The following is a 20,826-nucleotide window of genomic DNA, read 5'->3' as shown; positions in this document are numbered from 1 at the left end:
CCAGGCACCAAACACTGAAGCACGTAGAGCGGTATGACGGCACACGTCGATGGCTGGTAGAATATGAAATTGAACTTTTGTTTCTTGCTCGATAGTTCCTTTCGTTCGATTGAAACGTTTCAGGATTAGGGTGTGATACTCGTATGGATCAATGGACCGAAAGGGAGACATGGGCCGATTCGACCGTGGACAGCTGCACCGCGGCGGCTGAGCCCGTCGCGCTGGAACGTGATTATCCCGCTGGGACAGGTCAGGTCACAGCCGCTCAAACAGTCCGATCCGAAGGGATGCTCCTAACTGGAGCCACCCTCCATCGGTTGGGTGGGTGGGGTGGGCCGGTGGTGGCAGAGGGAACTGTCAAGTGCCCGTGACGACAGCAGTTTCACGGCCGCCGGGACCTGAGCTCAGCAGCCTACAATCTACATCCGAGCTTGTCGACCTTTAGGTACAGAAACAACAGCCACTTTTAACTTTCGACACAGCTGAGAAGACAAGTTCACTGGCTGGTGCAAAGCCATTGCCCATTAATTAATTATTTTGCCGAAGGCTTTTACGGAAACCGATAACCTACCGAACTTTGGCCCTTGACCTAAGGTCACCAGTTGATGATTGGTGACATGATTGGCCATTTATTGGCATTCTCTGCCGCCTGCCTGTCGTAAATTATCGGCTCACGCTCAACCCCTTGTTTCTCCAAGGAAAATTTTGCTGAGATAGGTTGAATGAAACGGTGAAATGGTCCTACTGTAATCCCCCCGCCCCCGGCCGTCACATGTCCAAACCAATAGGTCCGGTGAGGATAGGTATAGAGTGTTTAACCAGAGCAGTTACTACGCTTCCTGAATTTAATCAGAACTTCTATAGTCATAATTCCAACGTAACTGCCAACTGGCTGGAAGTGAATATTTTGCTTTAGTTTAGAAATAATGTCACAAGGAAATGCTATGTCACACGGCACACCAAGGCTCATATAATGGGGTCATGGGTGTGAGTGTCTTCCAAAACTCGTCGGTGACACTGAAACCCCAAGATAAGTCATTAGTTGATTTAGACGGTGCATAAAAAATCCATCGACGCGTTGCCACCTAAACAAATCGATGTCCGGCCGGGTCCACCGTGCCCCGTCGGCCGGCCGCCGCCTGCGCGCGCAGGCCACCTGCGCCCGTGACGTCACACGGCCACGTAAGACGGCGACCAATCAGCGCCAGCCGGGCGGCCGGTGCGCGGCGGCAGTCGGCAGTGACCGGGCGGCGGGGGAGGTCCGTTGCGTCGCGCTCCGCTGCGCTGTGACCGGATTCTGCACCGCGACGCGCCCAGTGAGGAGCAGAGACAGTGCTTGAAGGCTGGGAGAAGCTCCGGAGATGGGGCTGGGGACGCTGACCCTGCTGCTGGCCGCCCTGGCCGCGGCGTCTGGAACTCTGTCCGATACAGGTGAGTGCGCGCCAGCCGCCGGCGGCGCGTGGCAGCCGCTGGAACCGTGGCGGCCGCCCGGTTTCGCAAGGGCACTCCGTTGTTCGTGCGGCGGGGACAGAGCGGACTGGCATTGGCCGACGAGCTACAAGGGGAAAAGGGAACGTACGCTGGTCCTTGACGGGGTATGCAGTGTCCTGTCCCATGCATGAGCCGCGTCGTAACCCCACTGGCAGCATTCAAGATAATTCATATGCAACCCATGCTACGCAATTTATGGCGGATATGCAGAACCACCACGTATTCTGTTAAAACTAACAACCTCTGCGAAACCCGTCCTTTGTAGCCTCCTGTCTCGGACAGAGTTGCCCTGAACCCGGAAGCTCCGAGCCGTGTCTAAAAGCGCTCTCACAATGCCCGGCGGCGCTGCGGACGTCCCCATGGCACATCAAGCTCGCCGGCCCAGCTGCAACTGTCCCCATGAATTTTGCGCCAGCCCCGCCCGACTATGGCGCCGGCATGCTGATGACATTGCCGTCAGGGCTGATGACGCCCTTGCATGTCGGCAGCTCGCCGGTCGCGGACCCGGGACCTCGGCTCGGCTAGGCACTGAGAACTGAGCTGTGGTGTGTGGGTGGGACGATGCTGTGAAATCTTTCCTTGTGTCAGCACCTATTCGACAATTCAGCAGGCCTCTGAACTCGTTGAACCCGTATAGATCTAGGGACCGTGTGTTGTCGGCTCCTTTTGTCAATTCTTTGAGGTGTTTTCGTTATGTAACGACACGGTAACAATTTCTTAGCCTCCATAACGACCCGTGTTGTGCTTCGGTTAAGCAGACGATGGCTATTCTGAGCCCGGAATGCAAATGCATGGCTGTTGTAGAGCAGTGGCAAGTGCATTTTTATGTGAACCTTATTACCATTTGGCCCAAGCTCCGCCAGCAAAATTATCGTTTCAGTAGCGATGCGACTATAGTGGAAGAGTGTGAAAGGTGCTGCACCGGTATGCACACTGTAACCGTCGTACAAGCTCTAAAGGCTGAAACACTTTCCGCAGTCAGGAAATCGCATGCGAGAGCTTATTCAAATACATGGAAGCACGCTCGCATCAATCGCACGCACCATTTCCTGAATGCGGAAAGTCTGTTTCAGCCTTTAATGGATAGCTAGCCCAGATCTAGCCTTTCTCTTTTAGCTCCGCTAAATGGCAATATTCACCAAAGCTCGTCTCAGGAACTCTCGGGTAAAATACATCATATTAGAGACAATGGCCCTTTCACCGATGTGTTCCAGTAGGTATATGTTGAATATGGTTCTAACTTCTACGCTTCTCTTCCACGCCTCGGTGAAACATACGCTTCTCGGGCTCAGCTCAAAAAGTTTGAACTGCTTTAACCACTGCTATCGGAGATATTGCGATATAGGTAATGAAGTATTGAACCCCGATGCAAAGTTCATCGTTCTACATCTACCATTGCTGCTCGTACTTCTGACTTTGTCAAGAAGATAACAGAGCCCACAACCATCTGTTGTTTGGATCTCTCTGACGCCATTCCTTCATCGCCTTTGCAATATCTGCATGACTGATGACACGTCCTTTGCCATATCTCCACACACGTCCTCCGTAATGTGAGTACATACATAGGGCAAGTCCCATTCGTGTCATGTCTCACAGACCCATTTCCTTGTCCTTCGTCCAGCCGGCCGGTGCAGGACACGGAACCAGCCGCTCTACCGTTATATAAGGACGGCCCTTCGTGCAATGCAGCCCGCGGACGTTGTTTTAAGTTCAGCCAACCCGTATAACCCGATTTGGCCAACTGCAGCTGTCTGGATAAGCACATGTTTCAATAGTCTCGAGGTGCTTGTTTCCGCTCCTGTGGTGTTGAAGAACCGCGACTGAGCTGGCGGATCGGTTGATGCTCTGTTGAACTGGAGTGGGTCACTCGATTCGTTGTTGAGCATGAGTTATGCGACGGCAAATGTTGGTACTGGGACTTATTAAGGTTGTGGTTGAATGTATTTATGCTATAGTGGAGGCATGGAAGTAGGTTCAATCGGTGGCTACCACAGGGTGCAGTTAGGCAACTTGACGATGTAGGTCTTTGAGGTCGTCCAGCTGTAACTTATAGCAGTAGCGGCGGAACACCTTCAGTTAAGGGGGGGGGGGGGCACTGCCGACTTTTGGTCCCATTCTTTTCATGCAACGCCGATAGGGCTATGTTAAAATGTCAAAATCAAAGGGGGGCCCGGTGCCCCGGTGCCCTCCCCGTTCCGCCGCCTATGACTTATAGGTATTATACAGTGCTTGTCATCTGAGTGCCTAGTTGGAAATGTGTCTGTCTCTAAGCGGCCTTAGACCCAGTTGAGCCGGACAGTTTAGGACGTGCCTCGCCAGAGCTTGTTTTCAGACGAATGTTTTGTTTTGAGTTGTCGTTTTGGGGCGGTAGCTGTGAATTGTGAAATGCGGCTTTTGTTTCACACGTGCTGCGTAGCTTATGCAAATTGTTTGATGCGTCTTACGGACGCCTAATGCTGCGAAATGTAAAATATGGGATTTACTCTCAAAGGCAACTGCACTGCAGTATAACATTTTGTTGGCGCACTCATGACAGGCGTAACTGCACATCGCGCACCGCAAAAATCACTTAGTGGCTACAAGTTACAAAAATGTATCGTGATGTCTTGTATTTGTTGTGAACAGCGTTCTTGCAGCGTTCATTCTATCAAAACGGTTTTAATAAGCAAGAACAAGGACAATATTTGCTCTCTGTAATATAGCGCACGGGATTCAGTTTCATGGCGTGGGACGTTTGCCCGTCTTTCCGAAAGTCAGGACGCTGCCTCGCTCTCGGAGAGTAGACGGTTGCGTGACTTGGAAATCCTGTTCCGTGCCACTGACGTGTTGAATTTTGGCTACCATTTCTTAACAAGTTACTTAGCTGAACGGTACAGTTGACCGTTATTCTTGAGAAATGGCATTCTGGCTGGAATAACCATATTTTGCTGCTAAACATTCTTGACCCCGGATACCCAATGGCGGTACAAACGTATCCCGGATCATAATCAGCTCATATCTAGGGGATATCGTCCATAGGATATTATAGCAAATGCTCTTAACGTAGTCCTCTTAGACTGTTCATAGCGGTATTATAGGATCATAGCAAGAAAAGTGCTGACAGGTATTCGCGGAGGTTTTCCCGAAGTAATAAAATTGCTTCTATGTAGAATGAATAGGATAATCTTTGTAGACGCTCCGCTTCATTGGGAGAAAGGCCTTTTGTATTGTTCCACTTTCAAACATATCTTTTTGGTTCGTATTCCTCTGTTATTTTTCTTTGCTAATTATTGATAATCGGCACTGGACTGGCTTAACCGCGAAATCGTTCCGGGCTCCCTTTTAGCACGGCGTGAAAAATGCGTATGTTTAGATTGGCTAAAGACGGGATCAGAAGGCCTTTTTACCATTGGCACAGCTCTTGAGAGCTTGCTTTGCTGGAGCAGTTTTGACTCGCACAGTAGGGTATGATTCTTGTGCATAGTGTTTCTCCTTTTGCCAACATTGTCCCGAATTCGATGAGCGACAGACGGCATTGATTCACCATTTGTCGATGGTACGTGTGTTTCTGGTGACGAAGTAGCGGAGAGAGGTTGCAGCGCTGCAAAAGCACCGAGGGCACGCTGGGTCGCCGGTGTCCAGTTGAAGGTACGGCTGACCGGGCTTGAAGTAAGTCTGAGCAGAAGTGATGCGTGAAGCTACCGGGTGCGTGGTTGGGGCTCAGGCTGCGGTGACACATCCATACCCGGCCACAGTTGCGACTTGTCTCCACGGCTCGACTTGTCTCGCTAAACCCACAACCCACTGTCACCGACCGGCCCCGTGTCGTCCCCATGTGCCACGCCGTCACCACGGACCGCCAGCCCGCTCGGACGGGCTCAGCACGCGCCTGTGGCCGACATTATTGATCAGTCGGCCGGCAGTGTGGCCGCCGGCTGGGGTGCGATCGGCTCCCCGTCCCCTCCCCGGGCGGCACTGTCCCAAGCCGCTCTCCGCGCGCCGTCACTCGTCGCCAGCTCGCCGCCAGCTCTCCGGCGACCGGCGTCCCGCAGTCTGGCTCCACCGAGCGCCGACGCGCCGACGTGAGACCGCCTCCGGCAACAAGCGATCCATTTGAGCCGGCTAATGTCTCTGTCGGCTACAAAGAGATTTGCAGACAACGCTCAGCGTCGCACGGAGGTGGCTGAATGCCTCCGGCGACCGTCACGTCTCGCCAAACGTGACGTCTCGCCAAGACGTGACGGTTGTTTTATGACGCTCCGCTGTTGACGCCCGCCACGAGCCGTTGCGTCAGCCCAGAGCGTTATATCATCGATTTCCTCGCGGTGGAAAATTGGCTTCATCGTAACAATGTCATGGCAAGTATGGGCGTCACTTGGCGATGCTCTGCTGCGTAGGCAGAAGTTCACGTGGCAACGACTGCCGAGTTGACGATATATGTTCTCAATAAATTTTTAATGGGGGCCTAGGAAGATTAAGTAGCGGACGGATGCTCCACAGACAGAGATAGATTTTCAAGTAAAGACTGGAAAAAATTAATTCTGTTAAGCTGTCTACCAAGCCTGCTGTACCGGCCAAAGTGTTAAGTGAAATGCATCTGCATGAAGCATTAAAAAAATCAACATATCCAATCCATTCGAACTAGAAACGAAGTCTTTTTTTGCGGACTCACTTAATGGTAAAATCTGGGATCCTTTGCTCAACGGCCATCATAGCAGAACTTATGATAAACGTTACGCGCCAAACCGTCCTCCTTTCCGTGGGTCGATGTGTGCAAGGTGTTCCGGCGCATCGCTCCGGCGACGGTGAAGGTTTCGCGGGGGTCGGCGCGCACGGTATCGACCGATTCGGAATGCACCCGGCAGCGGAATCGATGCACGCCAGCGGTGGGCGTAGACGGCCGTACTGGGCCGTGCTAGGTCGTACCGGCCGGTGATGGCCGGTACGGGCGGCGCGGCATGCAGTGCTGAGGCTGATGGTGCCGGTAGGGATCACTGACGTGACTTTTCTGTAGGAGGTTTTGCTACGGTTCATTGAATGACACCTAGTGTACATATTATGGGTCACATAGCAGCATTTTCGAATTTTTCTCGTCCTGTCCAGTTCACCTGAGCTCGGCTGGTACAATATTATTCAAACTTATAGTATTATTTTCAGTGCATGGCATGATCAACCAATGACTTTTGCGTCATTAACCAAAGTCCGCTGAATTTCTTATGTTGTTATTACTTTCATCCGAAGCCGAACTCTGCCAATATTGATCTGCTGGTACGCTCTGATCTGCGTGGATCTACTGACGTCACAAACTGTGCGCTGACGTCACCCTCCCGGCTCCCTGCCGTAAACCTCTACCACTGTGTGACTAGGGAGACCGCGGCGCCGCGACCGGCCGCCGGGGAGCCGTACGGCTTCAGAACAGCTGCAAAAGCGCAGCTCCCAACGAGCTTCGGTGGCAGCCTCCGCAGCTGTAGGGAGCGGGTAACCGCGCAGAGCGCAGCTGCGGCTGAAGGGATGGAACTAATTGTAGAGAGGCGGTCGTGATCCGTTGGTTTTAAGCTTTGGCAATCAATTTACGATGACGTCAAAAACGCATGGAAGCTAGATTTGGGAATGCAATTGCATCATGCATTTTGGCTAACTGGTGGTATTGGTAAGGGTGCTGCCTGTTTTCCTATTGGGCGTGATTTCACGCCTGTGTAAGAAGCTGGAAAAAATGTAGACATGTGGCAAGTGTCAACCGTGAAAGACATTTCACAAGAGAATGAAAAATGTTGATCCAGGGTTTATTAGGATAATAGTGAGTCGTGACTTCAACTGAATGACATGGGTGAGGCGTCTAGTGGGATTCGTGCGGGTCTTGGTGGGCTCGTGATACAGTGCTTGACATCTTGGCTCTATGGTAGGTATCATGTGCTGTCATTGTTGCCATCAACCGACTCCATTCATATCTCCATCAACGTCCTTCCCATTTTTCCGCTGCACATTCTCACCACGCCAGACGAGCTTCCTGTCCTTGGCTTCCGCGTGGTGTGGTCTTCCACTTTTTGTCGCATTTTCCTGACGAGACTTCAACCTTTCTGAATAAAACCGGTCTAAAACGATGCAGACGCCTCTGCTCTTTTATTTCCTCTCGACACGCGCTGTCTGGGAAAGTCAGAGTTTGGCCGTTTCCTCTGCAGAGTGCCGTCTTTGGGAGAGAGCCGGCGATTAAAACGTCTTTTAGTGCGGCCGCCAGGTGCCGTGCCCGGCGAGCCCACTCAAAGTGCCGTCCCCCTGTCTAATTCAGCGCCATTCTGAATATCGGAATTGAATCTGGCCAGCCAGTGAGATGCTCGAACTATCCCCCGGTGGTCGTGAAACTCGAACGCGGAGCCTGCACGCTGCAGCTGACTGCCCGGGCCGCAGTGCCCGCCGAAAGAGAGTCTGGGAGGAGGAAGATCTGATCCTATGACCTCTCCGGAGTTTTCAGTTGTTCCCTGCGCTGCTCTCGTGGCTTGAAGACGTGCACGATTCCCCTGCCAGAGAATCGTGAGGAGCAAACGGTATGAGTCATCGCCTGCCCTGTGCACTCCTCTATCTTTCTTAGAGTCACTCGTAAGAGTCAAATACACAAGTCATCACGGGAACACTCACCCCCGCTTGTGATGACTTTCTTTGTTCCGTCTGTCGCACGCACTCTGGCACTCTCCACACGCGCTCACTGGAGACTGCGTCTTCAGGACTGTCTGGCCGGTGGATCTGACGTCGAGAGGAGGTGTCAAGAGGTGCGTGGCGCGTGATAGCCAGGGGGCTGTGCTGGATGGGTTGTGACATGGCGATGGCAGCAGATCAGGAGTCGAGTAGGGAGACGCTTAGTGCAGGAGGTGTGATAGTTACCTCCATTGGCTCATGAAGATGACGTGGTCCGAGGACGGTATTTTGTGGATGATACTGTGTTTGATATCTGTTTGCGGATTTCTCGTTAGTCTTATAATTCAATGTCAAATTTTGCTGCGTTCATAATCATTATTGCGCTGCGCTGTTAGCCCAAGTCATAAAAATAAATCAGAATCGACTCGGTTTGCTGCGGAAAACTGCTATCTGGGGATCCTACCAAGGACAATGAAATGGCCTTTCTGCATGACGAGCCGGAAACTAAAGTGGCTTAGTGACTCAAACCCGTTTGTTCCGTGGCTAATATCAGTTTCCACCATTTTAGAAGAAAATTGAAACCATTCTACGTGATGCATTCTCTGTTGTATTTAACCGGGTTTTTAACAGTGGCGCGGGAACTTCTTCCAGACTGGGGGGGCTGAACCATAATAGAAATCAACCTAGGGTACCCCCAAATCTAGTTTTCTCACCGGTTTTAGGCCACTTATTTTTCAGACCTTGGCCTTTTCAACAACAAAAAAAAACACGAAAATATTTTCAAAAAGTGAGGTATTCCGTCTCAGCTGAGTGAAGAAACTACCGTTTTGGCAACCTGGAGTAAAGGTTTTAATCTGCCTTAAATGAGTTGCCGAGCCAGTGAAATAGGTGGATTTTTCACTTACATGCTTTCTTCCTTTGTGACCCACAACCCCTAATTTGGGGAGGACAAGCTGCCCAACGGTTCCTGGCCTCATGAAACGTTGTGGGGCACCGCCCCCACGGCCGCAGAGTTGTGGGGGCAAGCTTCCCCCACTGCCCCCTCCCCCCGGTTCCCGCGCCTATGTATGAATCTATGAAATTATGTTGGTAGATTTCCGATTTCGATTCCTCCAGCTGGGGGGGCTCAAATACATTACGCGCCCCCCCAGCCGAAAAGCTGGGGGGGGGGGCTCAGCCCCCGCTAGCCCCCCCCGGTTCCCGCGCCACTGGGGTTTTAACCGGGTTTTGTTATTTATCTAACCCAAACTGCCTGTTTTTTATCCACCCAGGTCATCAATAACTTATCTGACCTACGTGCACAATGCATAAATCCAAAAGTTCTCGTAACTCTGCTGGAAAGTTTTGACACCTTCCGTTCTATCACCCTTCTTCGCTGGCACATCTGTTTACTGACGGTCGTGCCGCGTTTGTTTTTAAAACAACACCTTTAAAACACGAGGTCAAATGGCACGCATGCTATCTACTCGTACTTAGTCATATGGTGCATCAAGAAGGCTGAACGACAGCGAGTGGCGATGATAACGGCGAGGTCGGCGGCGGGTGGTCACAACTCACAAGTCCAGAGAACATCGCCCACAGTCCTGCCCTTTCGTGGCCGTTTGTACGGCTGGCTTTCATGTTATGGCGCTGTAAATTTGAAACTTCCGCCTGACGCGTGGCCGTCGTGGCCGCTTAGCTTACCGCCTGGCGTGCTGAGTGCGTCCTGCGCAGGCGGAAACGGGTACAGACGCCGAGTCTGGAGTGCCTGACCGGTCCGTGGACCATGACGCACTCAGGGCACGATATGGTATAAATTGTGGTTATGTTTATGATGTGGGGTTATTTCGGATTATGTTGTACTTGAACTTTGTTTTGCTGCAGTAAAGGGGAATGGTCCTGAATTTAATTTAGTAAATAGATCGCTGCCTAGCGATGTTTAAAAACCTCTAGCTAGTTATTCTCTTGTCCCTGTCTTATCTTGACACCAATTATGCTAATGCATTTATCAAGCTTCATCCAGGTACCCACACTTCACTGTGCACGTGGATATTGGACATGTCGTTACCTCACATTCGCTATGGATTGAATCTAGGGCATATAAGACACGAACTAACGGCCTTCGCCGTCTTCCAATCACGTCTTCTCCCCGTGGCTCGCTAGCTAGGTGGGTTTCCTAATTTGGCACCCCATTCGAGCGGCCCTGACTGGGACGCCTCTCGGGTAACCTCGAACACCCACCATTGGTGCCGCAGATAAACATCTTTGCGGCTTCTGCACGGAGCGCGCGGGCCCGTATCGCCGGCCTGCTCTATCTCTGTCGGATGTCGCAAACCTTTCAATCTGAAATGTAATCAGCCGCCGCCGCCGCCGCCGCCGCCGCCGCCGCCGCCGCGCTCTCGGCTCGCCGCGCCAGGAATTCCTTTTTTGCCCCGGTCGCCACCGCGAGATGGGAGTTCTGTGAAGCTCAACAGCAGAAACGCCGATAGCAATGTCGCTCTCTCCGTCGGGGAAGGGTCGACCGCGACGGGCGGCGGAGGGCTGTAATGGTGGAGACATTGGACGGTGATTTCGGTGGCGGGGTAGCGACGGCCAATTGTCTGAGTCTCATGGCCGTCTCTGCAATCGACTGGGCTGGATTGGAGCCGATCAGGGAGGGATGGGGTGGATTGGAGGCACGACCAGCCGGGGCAGGCTGAGCCAGGGACGGCTGGAGTTCAGAGGTGCTCTCCCGGGCTGCTGCCGTCTGATTTTCGATATGTTGGCTGGAACCGTAGCCATCGCACTGAATACGGGAAACGGAGATCGAGAGCGGCTCTGAAATCGGGTCAATGTAACGGGGGCAGTGTCATAGTGGAATGTGTAATTGAAGTTTCGACCCTTTTATAAATGTGGTCGAATACAGATCTTGCTAGTGGCCAAGGGTTGTTGATCGGTGGTTGCGCTGGACGCCGATGACTTAGCATTTCGGATGAACTACAAGCGTAATGGTTGGATTGCGTGTTGCCTTGATGGCCAGTGAAGTAATGAAGTAATTTTTGATGAAGTAAGTAGTTTTAATAGATGTAGTAATTTTATATGCTTGCGTTTCATTTGAAATTGCCTGCGTTTCTGCCTCAGTGGCTGGTGATCTTTTTGAATTTTTTTTTTTCCGGAATGAGTCCACAGTGAACCGGGAACCGAGTACCACTGCAGTGATCTGGTGAAATATCTGGAAAACCCTCTAACCGAAGACGGTTTCTCATCCGATCGTTGCTGATTGAGCCTGTCACAAGCAGCAGCCGTCATGTGAGGTCGATCCCCATCTCAATGGCCGCCAGCTTCCAAACGTCTGTCGTCTGCTAACATTGGATGCAGCAGTTGGATGCAGCAGTTGTCAGCGGCAGCCCACAGTTTTGCGACAGACAGATGCGCCATGACAGGTCCGGCGGAGAATTCCGTCCCATGAGACATTGACAGGCTGGTTACAGTGACTTGTGAGGGCGGAAATTGTTACGTTTACTGTTAACAATCTACCAAAGGCGAATCCATAAATAGAATCAGCTGAAGCCAGATAAATATTAAGCTCTCTGCTCTGCCACATCCATGTAGCCGGGCCATGTAGCCCGTTTGAACAGCCGTCGCCGGGAGAGTCCAGTGAACGATCGGCGCTCTGTTCTCGATAGCAGGCAATACGGTCCATCGGTCCGTCGGCAGAACTGCGTCCGACTCAAGACGGCGATAGAGTGGGTGGCATCGCTCACACGACAAACTGCCGCGCTTCGGTGGACAGCGCCGGCCCGCGGTCCACCCTCCATCCGCTTTACGCTGGCCTGATGATCCTCTGCCCGCCCTCCGCCCTCACGGTCCGCCACGCCGCCGCGCAATACGAGCCCGGTGTGCCGCCGCCGTAAAGACCCCGGTGACGCCGCCGTAAGGACCCGAGCCGCCGTAAGGACCCGAGCCGCCGTAAGGACCCGAGCCGCTCGGACACATTCCAAACACGATCCCGACACCATTACCGGAGCACGTGCCTCTGCGGCTCCGACTGTACTGCTGACGCACTGGGTCTCCCGGTGCCGGGATGGGCCGGCGTCGCTGTTGACGCTACCTGGACGAGGCCCTGCGACTGGCGCAGTTGATCGTTTGTGAGTACGTTGTGTACGCCAGGCGGCAGAATGGCCCCGACTTACGAGAGGAGGGTGACGGGCTCCGGCCCGCGGGTCTTGAACGGTGGGCGAATGACGCGACGAAACAGGATGTTTGTGCACTGGAACGGTTGTTTGGTTTGGTAAATTTGCACTGGTGCATGAGATCAGCACATAAGTATTCAACTCTGTTGGATTGACGGAGCGCGTGTTTTCATGTGAATCATGTGTTTGTGTTTGTTGCATTGAACCAGCAAGACTGGTATGCGTTCTGACAATTGATTTCCCGTGTTCCTGGCGATGTATTTTTAGATGTTTATGGAGGTTTATAGACAGGATAACACACGTAGTGTAGCGACTGGTGTAAGACATTTTGCGGATATTTGTCGGTTTTAGTGTGCTTTACAACGGAGACATTTCAGCAAACCCCGTCATGCCTCGCCGTGATCTTCCGCCAATTCGTCTCGCTGCCAGCCCCTTCCGACCGTCCTGTCTCCGGGCCGGTCCGACTGCCATCCGATGACGCGCGATGGCTTTCCAAGTGGTCGTTTGGCCTCCAATGGTCGCCGCCGGACGGTCACGGAGTTGAACGGTCCGGCACGATGTCGTCTGAGTGGCCGTCATCTGACCGCCGTCATCTAACTGCCGTCATATCGCCATTCGCCACCGTCTGATCATCCAACCGAGGACTGATGGAAGCAATCGGCGCGGAATGTTTGAAATGAGTCGTGAGGCACATCGGTCGTCCCTTTCCATCTTGTCCTGAGGCGATTCCCTCTCCACGCCGCCCGGTACCGTCTTGGTCCTGCGGTGGCCCCCGACCCGCGCCGCCATGATCCATCCCTGTGGAGTGCGGTGAGCCCCCATCCCGCGCCCGTCTCGTCTTGTGGTAACCCCCTCCCCTCCTCGCCCGCATGGTTCCGTCCCGTCCCTGTCACGGCCATGCGGTATTCCCCTCCCCTCCCCAGGTAACCTACCTGACCAGGTGCGATACGGACGCGGAGCGGGCTCACCGCGGTACGCGATGGGCTGGGAAGGATGGCTAGGGGACGGGGACCTCTGTATACAGTCGGACCGGCCTCCCGCGGCAGTCGGGGCTCGCTCTGGGGCCGTTTTTGTGCAGACTACCGACCTTGCTGAGGCGCCAGGCCGGGTTCGGTCGGTCGCCCGAGACGGACGGCTGCTCCTGACCGGTGACTCACCACACCTCACCTGACTACGGCGGCTGGCGTGGCGCCCGACGACCCCCGTGCCTCCGCCTGGGGCTGCCCCGCCCGTGGGCGGCGGCGGCGGCGGTGGCGGCGGCTCGGAGAGGTCACCGCTCGCCTCCTCCCGGCACGTACCGGCGGCCGCCGCCGTGCCGTACCCGATTATTGGCCGGCGGGCGTGATTTATGACACCGGCCAGCACGCCGACCGCTGCCGTACTGCAATGGCACCGGCCGAGGCAGTGGGGAATATTGGGATGGTAGCGTCCCAGGAGACACCGGAGATAGAAAGGCGGAACTGGGCGAGTCATGGGAAGGAAAGGAACAGCGGAAGTGGAGGAGGAAGAGGCTGACAAAGGGATTGTTGGAGAAGACTGTGCTCAGGGGCACAATGCAAAGTGATGGCATGGAAAGCGGTCGGACGCATCGCACTCTTTAGAGACAGGTATGTTAGCTGTTCTGCTCAACTTGGTTTGAACAGGAAACAGGTTCAAAATGAATTTTCTAAAACTTATGCGTTGCTGCCACTGCCAGACGGTTTTGGTATCAAAATATCGAAGCAAACAAAGGTCCACAGCTCGGGCGCGGAATGACACCATTCGCTGTGAAGCGGCTGGCTATGTTTCAGGAGAATGGTCGATCATGACGTCATAGGATCACAATGCCCAGTATCCAGTGGCGTTTTAGGCGGCAGTTGGACGGCCTATCACAGCTGCTCCAGTGTGAACGAAGCTCGTATTGGCCAGCTGGATATCGCTCTAAAACTGTGGCATCACTCGCTGTCTCTACTAAGGGTATTGGTGGCTTGATGCATCTGACTTTCGCAGAAATTATCCCTAAATTGCTACCCTTTGAATCCCAGAATAGTGTGAATTGCGATGAAAGCCAGGATTGGCAACGGAGAAAATGGATCATTAAACCACCCGAGCCGTTTAAGGCCAAGCTTGCGGTGGTTATTTTGTCTTGCCACTTTCATATTGTTGAATTTTCCACGAATACTATGCATTTATGTTTTTTCATGCTTAATCCTCTTAACAGGAATCTTCTCCGCAAATGTAGGTACCTAATTGTTTTCCAAATAATGATTATTACAGATCATGGAGCCCCTGAGCCGCTCGCTGTGGTAGTTGCACTTCATTTTGCTGAGTCAGCAGGATTTGCTTTTTTTTGGCTACCTCACATTTCGACCATCCTTCATATTTTTTTTTCTCTCGTGCTGGTATTCTTAAAATAATCGATCGCTTTCTCTTCTCTATTCTACCTAACTCAAAGCGCGTAGGTTCCGAGTAGTCCTGGAGGCTCCGCCCTTACTTTGGCCTGTCAATTTATATCTGTCTCCTGGCCACCCTCATGCATAAACCCAGATCTGTGCCGCCTTGTGACAAGATCACACGGACCGCGGTTGTCACATGCAGATAACACAAGTCGCCCATACTAATGTGCGCTGTGTTCGGTCACCGCACAGCGTTCCGGCTGACCGGTCCGACAAAAAAGCAGCGTCGCCACCGGCCGGCAGAGCTTGGACGGGTGTCGGCCGCAAAGATTACCCCCGAAACGGACCGTGAAATGGATTTTCCGCGGTGCCCTGTGTCCAGATGGAAAGCGGAGGTGGCGATCTCTCACGGAATGCCTGGTGTCGAGACGGGAACCGGTAGTGATCTACCAACCTACCAACGCTTGATCCCTCTGTGCGGCCACGCTAGGGCGAGCACTGAGCACCGGGGAGGGACGGGCAGGGGTAGCAGTGGGGTAGGGTGGGTGGGCTGCAGGTGGCTCATTGTGTGCCACTTCAGTGCTTCGCAGAGCTGCTGCAGCTGCGTCACCGCGCCATTCAATGTGACGTCATCAGCAGCAGCAGTGTGCACTGTGCAACCGGCTGTTTTTTAGGCGTGGGATCTGTTATGACCGAGTCTACTCGCTTGTTAGCTTTTCCTTGCTTACTTCTGTCCTAAGGACGAGGTTAGAGCTCACAGAATGTCCGGCTGCAAGGATGAGCACAACTTTATGAAATCAAAGATGTTTTTCAGTCGACCTAAATCAGCGGTATCAGCGTCCTTTCGTTTCCAGCCTTTACCTGGGTCAGAAGCCTCATAACCACCCCTGTCAAAATCCTCGTCCAGTCTCCACCAAAGCCCCCTGGCCTTTGATCGACACGGACGTCGGACGGTCGGACGGGCTCGCCAGCCGTCCTGTGGCTTCACGGTTCGTCTGACTCCAGAGGGATTCTCCATTGTGCACCTCTCCACTGCGAGCCGATGGGTGTTCGAACCCCTCCCCTGCCGCTCGGCGCCACAGCCGCCGTCATTCTCAGCGACCCGGACCTCCGCCGCCGCCACTGCGTAATACCTACTGGATATTGAGGGACGAGCAGGCAGGGTCGGGGGAAGGACAGGGGCGCTCGAGAGTCCGCATGAAAATGAGGGGAAAGGCGCAGTAGTGAGGGATGCCCTTGCCAATGCGCTGAGGCAGACGCTACCGGAGAAAGTGACGGCCACAGGGTGAAAAAGGGACCGAAAAAGGGTCGTCGCGGTCCTACTGTGCATGGTAGGCCAACACGACCCGTGTTGTGGTTGCAGATCGGGCTAGGCGGTGAATGGAGCGGATAGTGATAGCTCCTACAGGAATTTAGGCGACCTGGCTACTTGGAAGATGTGCCAATGGGGCATATATAGCCGATGGCCACCTGGCGGCACCTGACGTGGGGGCTGGGAACTGGACGAGTTTCTATCCCACATATGATAAGGCTGTGTGTGCCAAACTCCCACGTTCTGTACACGTGGCCAGGTGGCCGCGCCATGCGTATCGATCGCTTCCAAGACGTCACGACTGTGTTTCATGCGTGCTACTATCAGCTCAAAGCCCCTTGTCGTAATATTCTTATTTGTTATAAATACGCACCACAGATACATGCCTGCTGAGACTCACAGTTCTTGAAGTGCTACGTGACCATTTTCTTCCCTCGCGCCTCCCCACCGCTGGATTCTAATACCGTGTTTGTTCTGTTGCAGGTATGTTGCGGGATAACATCTCGCGAGAATCCGGCCATGGGCGTCCCTCGTACAGGTACGGTGGGTAGCGTGGTGTCACGAAGTTTCTCAGTCTGCACAACCAACGCTTGTTATGATCGATTAATCCAGTGACGCATGCTGCTTTGAACGCGGAGAACGCATTTCAAGGCGCTGATCTCACAAAGAGGAAAGCTTTTCCTTACCCGAGTGACCATTTCTTTGTTACATTCGTTAAAGGTATTACTGAACAGATTACATGTCGCTCAAGCGAATGGTGCTAAGTCTATCTAAGCTCGTGGCTGCTCCGTTAGGCATATGCTCTGGAAACAGGTTTCCGTTGTCGCATTAGGCAGTAGGTACCGTTTCAGGTTTCACAAACACTGATACCTATATTATGGAGATCCCTTATTTGGGACTGTCGATGAACCGTTTAGATTAAAGTGTCAAGGTACAGGCTATCTTAAAAGCGAGCTGTAACGCCCACTGTCACTTCCTTTCGGGTGCAGTTCGGGTGAGACTAAATGCTTACTTCGAAATCTAGCTGCGTTGCGGCATTGGCGGTTATGTGCGGCGTGTATGCCGCATGAACAATAAGCGGCGACCACTAAATTAAAGACTCAAGCGCTCCGACCTGTTTTCAATGGATAACACTGCATACCAAAAATGTCCATCGCTCTCGTCATAGGATATTTAGATTTAAATAACTAACTTATCTACATCATCGTTTTGAACCAAATTAATACTTTCAACTTGACCCTCGCCCGTATTGGTGTTTTTCCAGCCGCGAACGTATAAGGTATAACCCCTTGCCGTTTCGCTCCTGATCAAGCTAGAGCTTCGCGGAAATAACGAGCGTGTTGCCCGTGACGAGAGGAAGCCGATGATACCCAATTTTAAGGTCCTAGGTCATCGGTTGACCTTCCAGGTCAGGTCAATGACCCAAAAGGCGGGAAAATCAGGCCTGTTAGAGCGTCGTAGTGTGGCTGCTATGGGGTTTTTCGGGGTGCTGATCACGAATATCATGCTAGTTTTGATCACAGATGATGTCTTCATTCATTTAGGCCAGGTCGGGTCAGGTCAGGTCAGGTCAACCAGTAGAGGTCCTGCCGGGTATTTGTAGTAGGTGTCAACCGCCTCTGACAGCCTTGTAACATGTTACGAAGGCACCAAAACTACTTTGTAAACGTTCATGTGGTTGCTAAATTCGAATTCAGCTCGAAAAACTGGCCTAGAAACATGTCAAACTCGAAAAAGTGAACCGAGGTCACCAAAGGTCAATGACCTGACCTGACCTTCAGGTGACCTTGACACCCACCCTAATGCATGGGGGCAAGATCATATCACATGTTTGAACGCTTGAAACCACGAAAAGACTGCAAACGCGCTGCTAATGCGAGCCGACATACGCTGAATCGCGGTTCCGGCCAAACATGGTCTCGAAAAGTAGGTCACAGGTCAAAGGTTATTTGCGTCAGGGTCATGAAATTTTCAGGGTAGGTGTAAAATTGATCAACGCGAGGGTACTAAAAGTTACGTCGTGATCGGCCGCTTTTTACGCGAGTTATTCGCGAAAAACCGAGGGGAGTCCGTTCGACCCCCCCCCCCCCTAAAGGGCGAGGGTTAACTCACAGTCCGAACTCCGAACAAGTTCGGTCTTGTTTGTGAATTTGTCGGAGCATCACCTAAATCTAGTAGAGATGATGGAGGGAAACTAGGCTTTTAAGGAGGGAAGGGAGTCGGTGACGGTCAGGGGCACTACAAGCAGAGCAGTCATAAGCTGGTGACAGGGCTGACATACCATGTTTTGATAGCATGACTGAAACATACTTTTTGGGTAGCCAGGAAATCGCATGCGAGAGCCTATTGAAATTCTTACATCGGCCTTTATATGATGCACCAGTCGTATACAGGTGCGGGATTTGGCATACGATTTCCAGACAATCGAAAGACTGTTTGGAGCCAACGAAGGAAGGGATGAGTGAGTACTAAGTTGAAAGCATTAATTTGGTTCAAAATGATGATGCAGATAACTTAGTTATTTAAATCTAAATATCTTATGACGAGAGCGATTGGCATTTTTGGTATGCAGTGTTATTCATTGAAAACAGGTTGGAGCGTTTAAGTCTTTAATTTAGTGGTCGCCGCTTACTAATCATGCGGCATACACGCCGCACATAACCGCCAATGCCGCAACACAGCTTAGATTTCGAAGTAAGCATTTAGTCTCACCCGTGCAGTTCCTTCATGCTTAGCCGGATCATCGCACGAGCAGTTCCATTTTTAACGGTTTTGCGACGAGGTGTTCATTTTCCCCGTTCGCACTGTCGCCTCCGATGCACCGCCTTCCACGCGATAGCAGCCACCACGGGGCGCGGGGGCGGCATCGCAAGGGCGCCAATATCGCCGCCTTGCGACTCATGCGCCAATATCGTCGCTGAACGGCATTCCTGGCGCGCTGGGCCGCGATGGTTCTCCTCTATCGCGTGACGATAAGGCGCCTCAACTTGCTCGGCCGGCTCGTTGGCATTCATGTGCGCCGCTTGTGACAAGCTTCAGTGCGGGGTGATTTGGCGGCCGGCAGATTGGCGCAATGTATCGCCGGCATACGGGCCATGTCCGCCGGACGCGATAGCGGCTCGTTTTAGGGTCCTCTGGGACCGAGCGACGAGCTTTGCCAGCTCGCAGCGATGAAAGCTGAGGGCTCAGGGGGCTGGAGAAACCGCGAAGGCTTCGCCCAGACGGGAAGTGTACTGATTTGGCTTCGGCGAGTTCGATCCAGACGGGTTTGGAAATGGTCACCTGGGCGTCTGACTCTCAAGTCTCAGCTTTGTCGGTGTGGTCAGCCAAGTATGCAGGTCGAACACTTTCTGATCTGGGGCTCGTTTGTTAATTAATCGTTTCACGTTTTGGCTGGGCCCATGCATTTTCCGGACAAGCTGGAATTGAAAATGTCTTAGCTATCGACCTTTCTGATCAGTGAAATGATGCAGAACCGCTTGCTGTAAATCACAGGGGACTTTATGACCCTGTCCCACAAAAGTCTCCTCTTCTCGAACAACATTCATCAACCTTCGCGATTGTACGGAATTTAGTAAAACATTTGATGCAGGATGCCCAGCGCTTGAAGGCCTTCAATGATACGTACCATACATTTTGCAGTCCTGACCTTTTGCACGACTTGCCTCTAGTCCACATGCGTCGGTCTCATTATCCTCTGAGTCAGCCCACGGCCTTCGTTCGACGTCCTTCCTGCGTGCCGTTCGGACTGTGTCAGGAATCCGGTTTCGGCTGATCCACTGACCTGTACGGCCGCCCCTGCCGTTTGTCTACCCGCGTGCCTCGACCCGCCCTCCGCCACCCCTGCGCTCCGCCGCCGCCGCGCGCCGACTCGTGGCGCCGGCTCGGCGCTCGCACGAGGCACGCTCGCGAGCCCTAGATCTGTATCGGAACGGTAGACTAGCGCTGTAATGGAACGGGACAGCGAGAGAAGGTGGGAGGTCATGTTTTGTCTTCGAGGATGCCTCAGAAACACCGCTCCGCCACGTGGTAGGGTGGGAGGCTGGGGGCGTGGACTGTGGGACGTAAACTGGACGGCACATTGTCACGGGGGATTTGTGGATTGTTCATACACATTGCCCCAAAAGACGGTAAATAACTTTTGAAAATACCTATCTCCAATTTTAGTGTTTTCTGGACCAAAATTTTGCAAGGAATCCGATGGTGTGGTCCCCGAGATCCGAAAAATTTCCATTTTGGAGATAGCACCTATTTTTTTTAAAATAAATATTCGTCAGGCATAAAAGTCAAATAAATTGAAAATATAATGAGTTAATTTTTGTAACAACACTAGAATGTGTCGAACATGAATTAGAGATATATTTTAGCTGAGATGATACTATATCTGCGCATACATGTACATGAACTAGTACATTAACCCTCGTCGGCCGAGAAGGGGTGGGGCGGGTGCCGCCTCATAGGGCTTTTCGCGATAGCTTAAAACTCGCTTAGGGTAGACAGCTGAAACTTGGTATACCTAATCTTTTATTCAAACTGGATCTTTTGACCTCAACTGCGTTTTCAGGTCAGGTCAGGTCACTGACCTATGCCGTCATAAATAAACCTCTGCGAAGTCCTCAGATGTTGCAACTTTGCAACGCCCTCAGTGCCAGAGGAACTTTCACAGGAAGATGAAAGTTACAGGACGTAGTATCCTTCTGAGGTCTCACAACTTGTTTATCTCGGATTTAACCTAAATGTCACATGAGGTCAGGTCGGTCACGTGACCTCACCATCATAAGTCAATGGGGGAAATATTGAAACTGTTATTTTGGCGCCGGAAATGATCTAAAACTATCCCAAGCACATGAAATCGTGGTTTCATGATCGGACCTTACAAAGAGTGCAT

The 20,826-nt window shown here is 52.4% G+C and overlaps 1 protein-coding gene across 1 annotated transcript in view; it reads left to right on the top strand.

Annotated features, from left to right (window-relative positions):
- Positions 1 to 1,196: 1,196 nt before the first annotated feature.
- The window catches only part of LOC122384842 (calsyntenin-1-like), a 131,954-nt gene continuing 112,324 nt past the window's right edge, over positions 1,197 to 20,826 (top strand). Inside the window, exon 1 of the mRNA XM_043372618.1 lies at positions 1,197 to 1,431. Coding sequence (XP_043228553.1) covers positions 1,362 to 1,431 — 70 coding nt within the window. The 5' untranslated portion in view covers positions 1,197 to 1,361. The remainder of the gene's footprint in view (positions 1,432 to 20,826) is intronic.

This window comes from Amphibalanus amphitrite, unplaced genomic scaffold (genome assembly GCF_019059575.1).
Source record: "Amphibalanus amphitrite isolate SeventyFive unplaced genomic scaffold, NRLGWU_Aamphi_draft 000200F_arrow, whole genome shotgun sequence".
NCBI classification, from domain to species: Eukaryota; Metazoa; Arthropoda; class Thecostraca; order Balanomorpha; family Balanidae; genus Amphibalanus; species Amphibalanus amphitrite.
The sequence above is the reverse complement of the archived record's forward strand: the minus strand, read 5'-3'. Positions and strand labels throughout refer to the sequence as shown.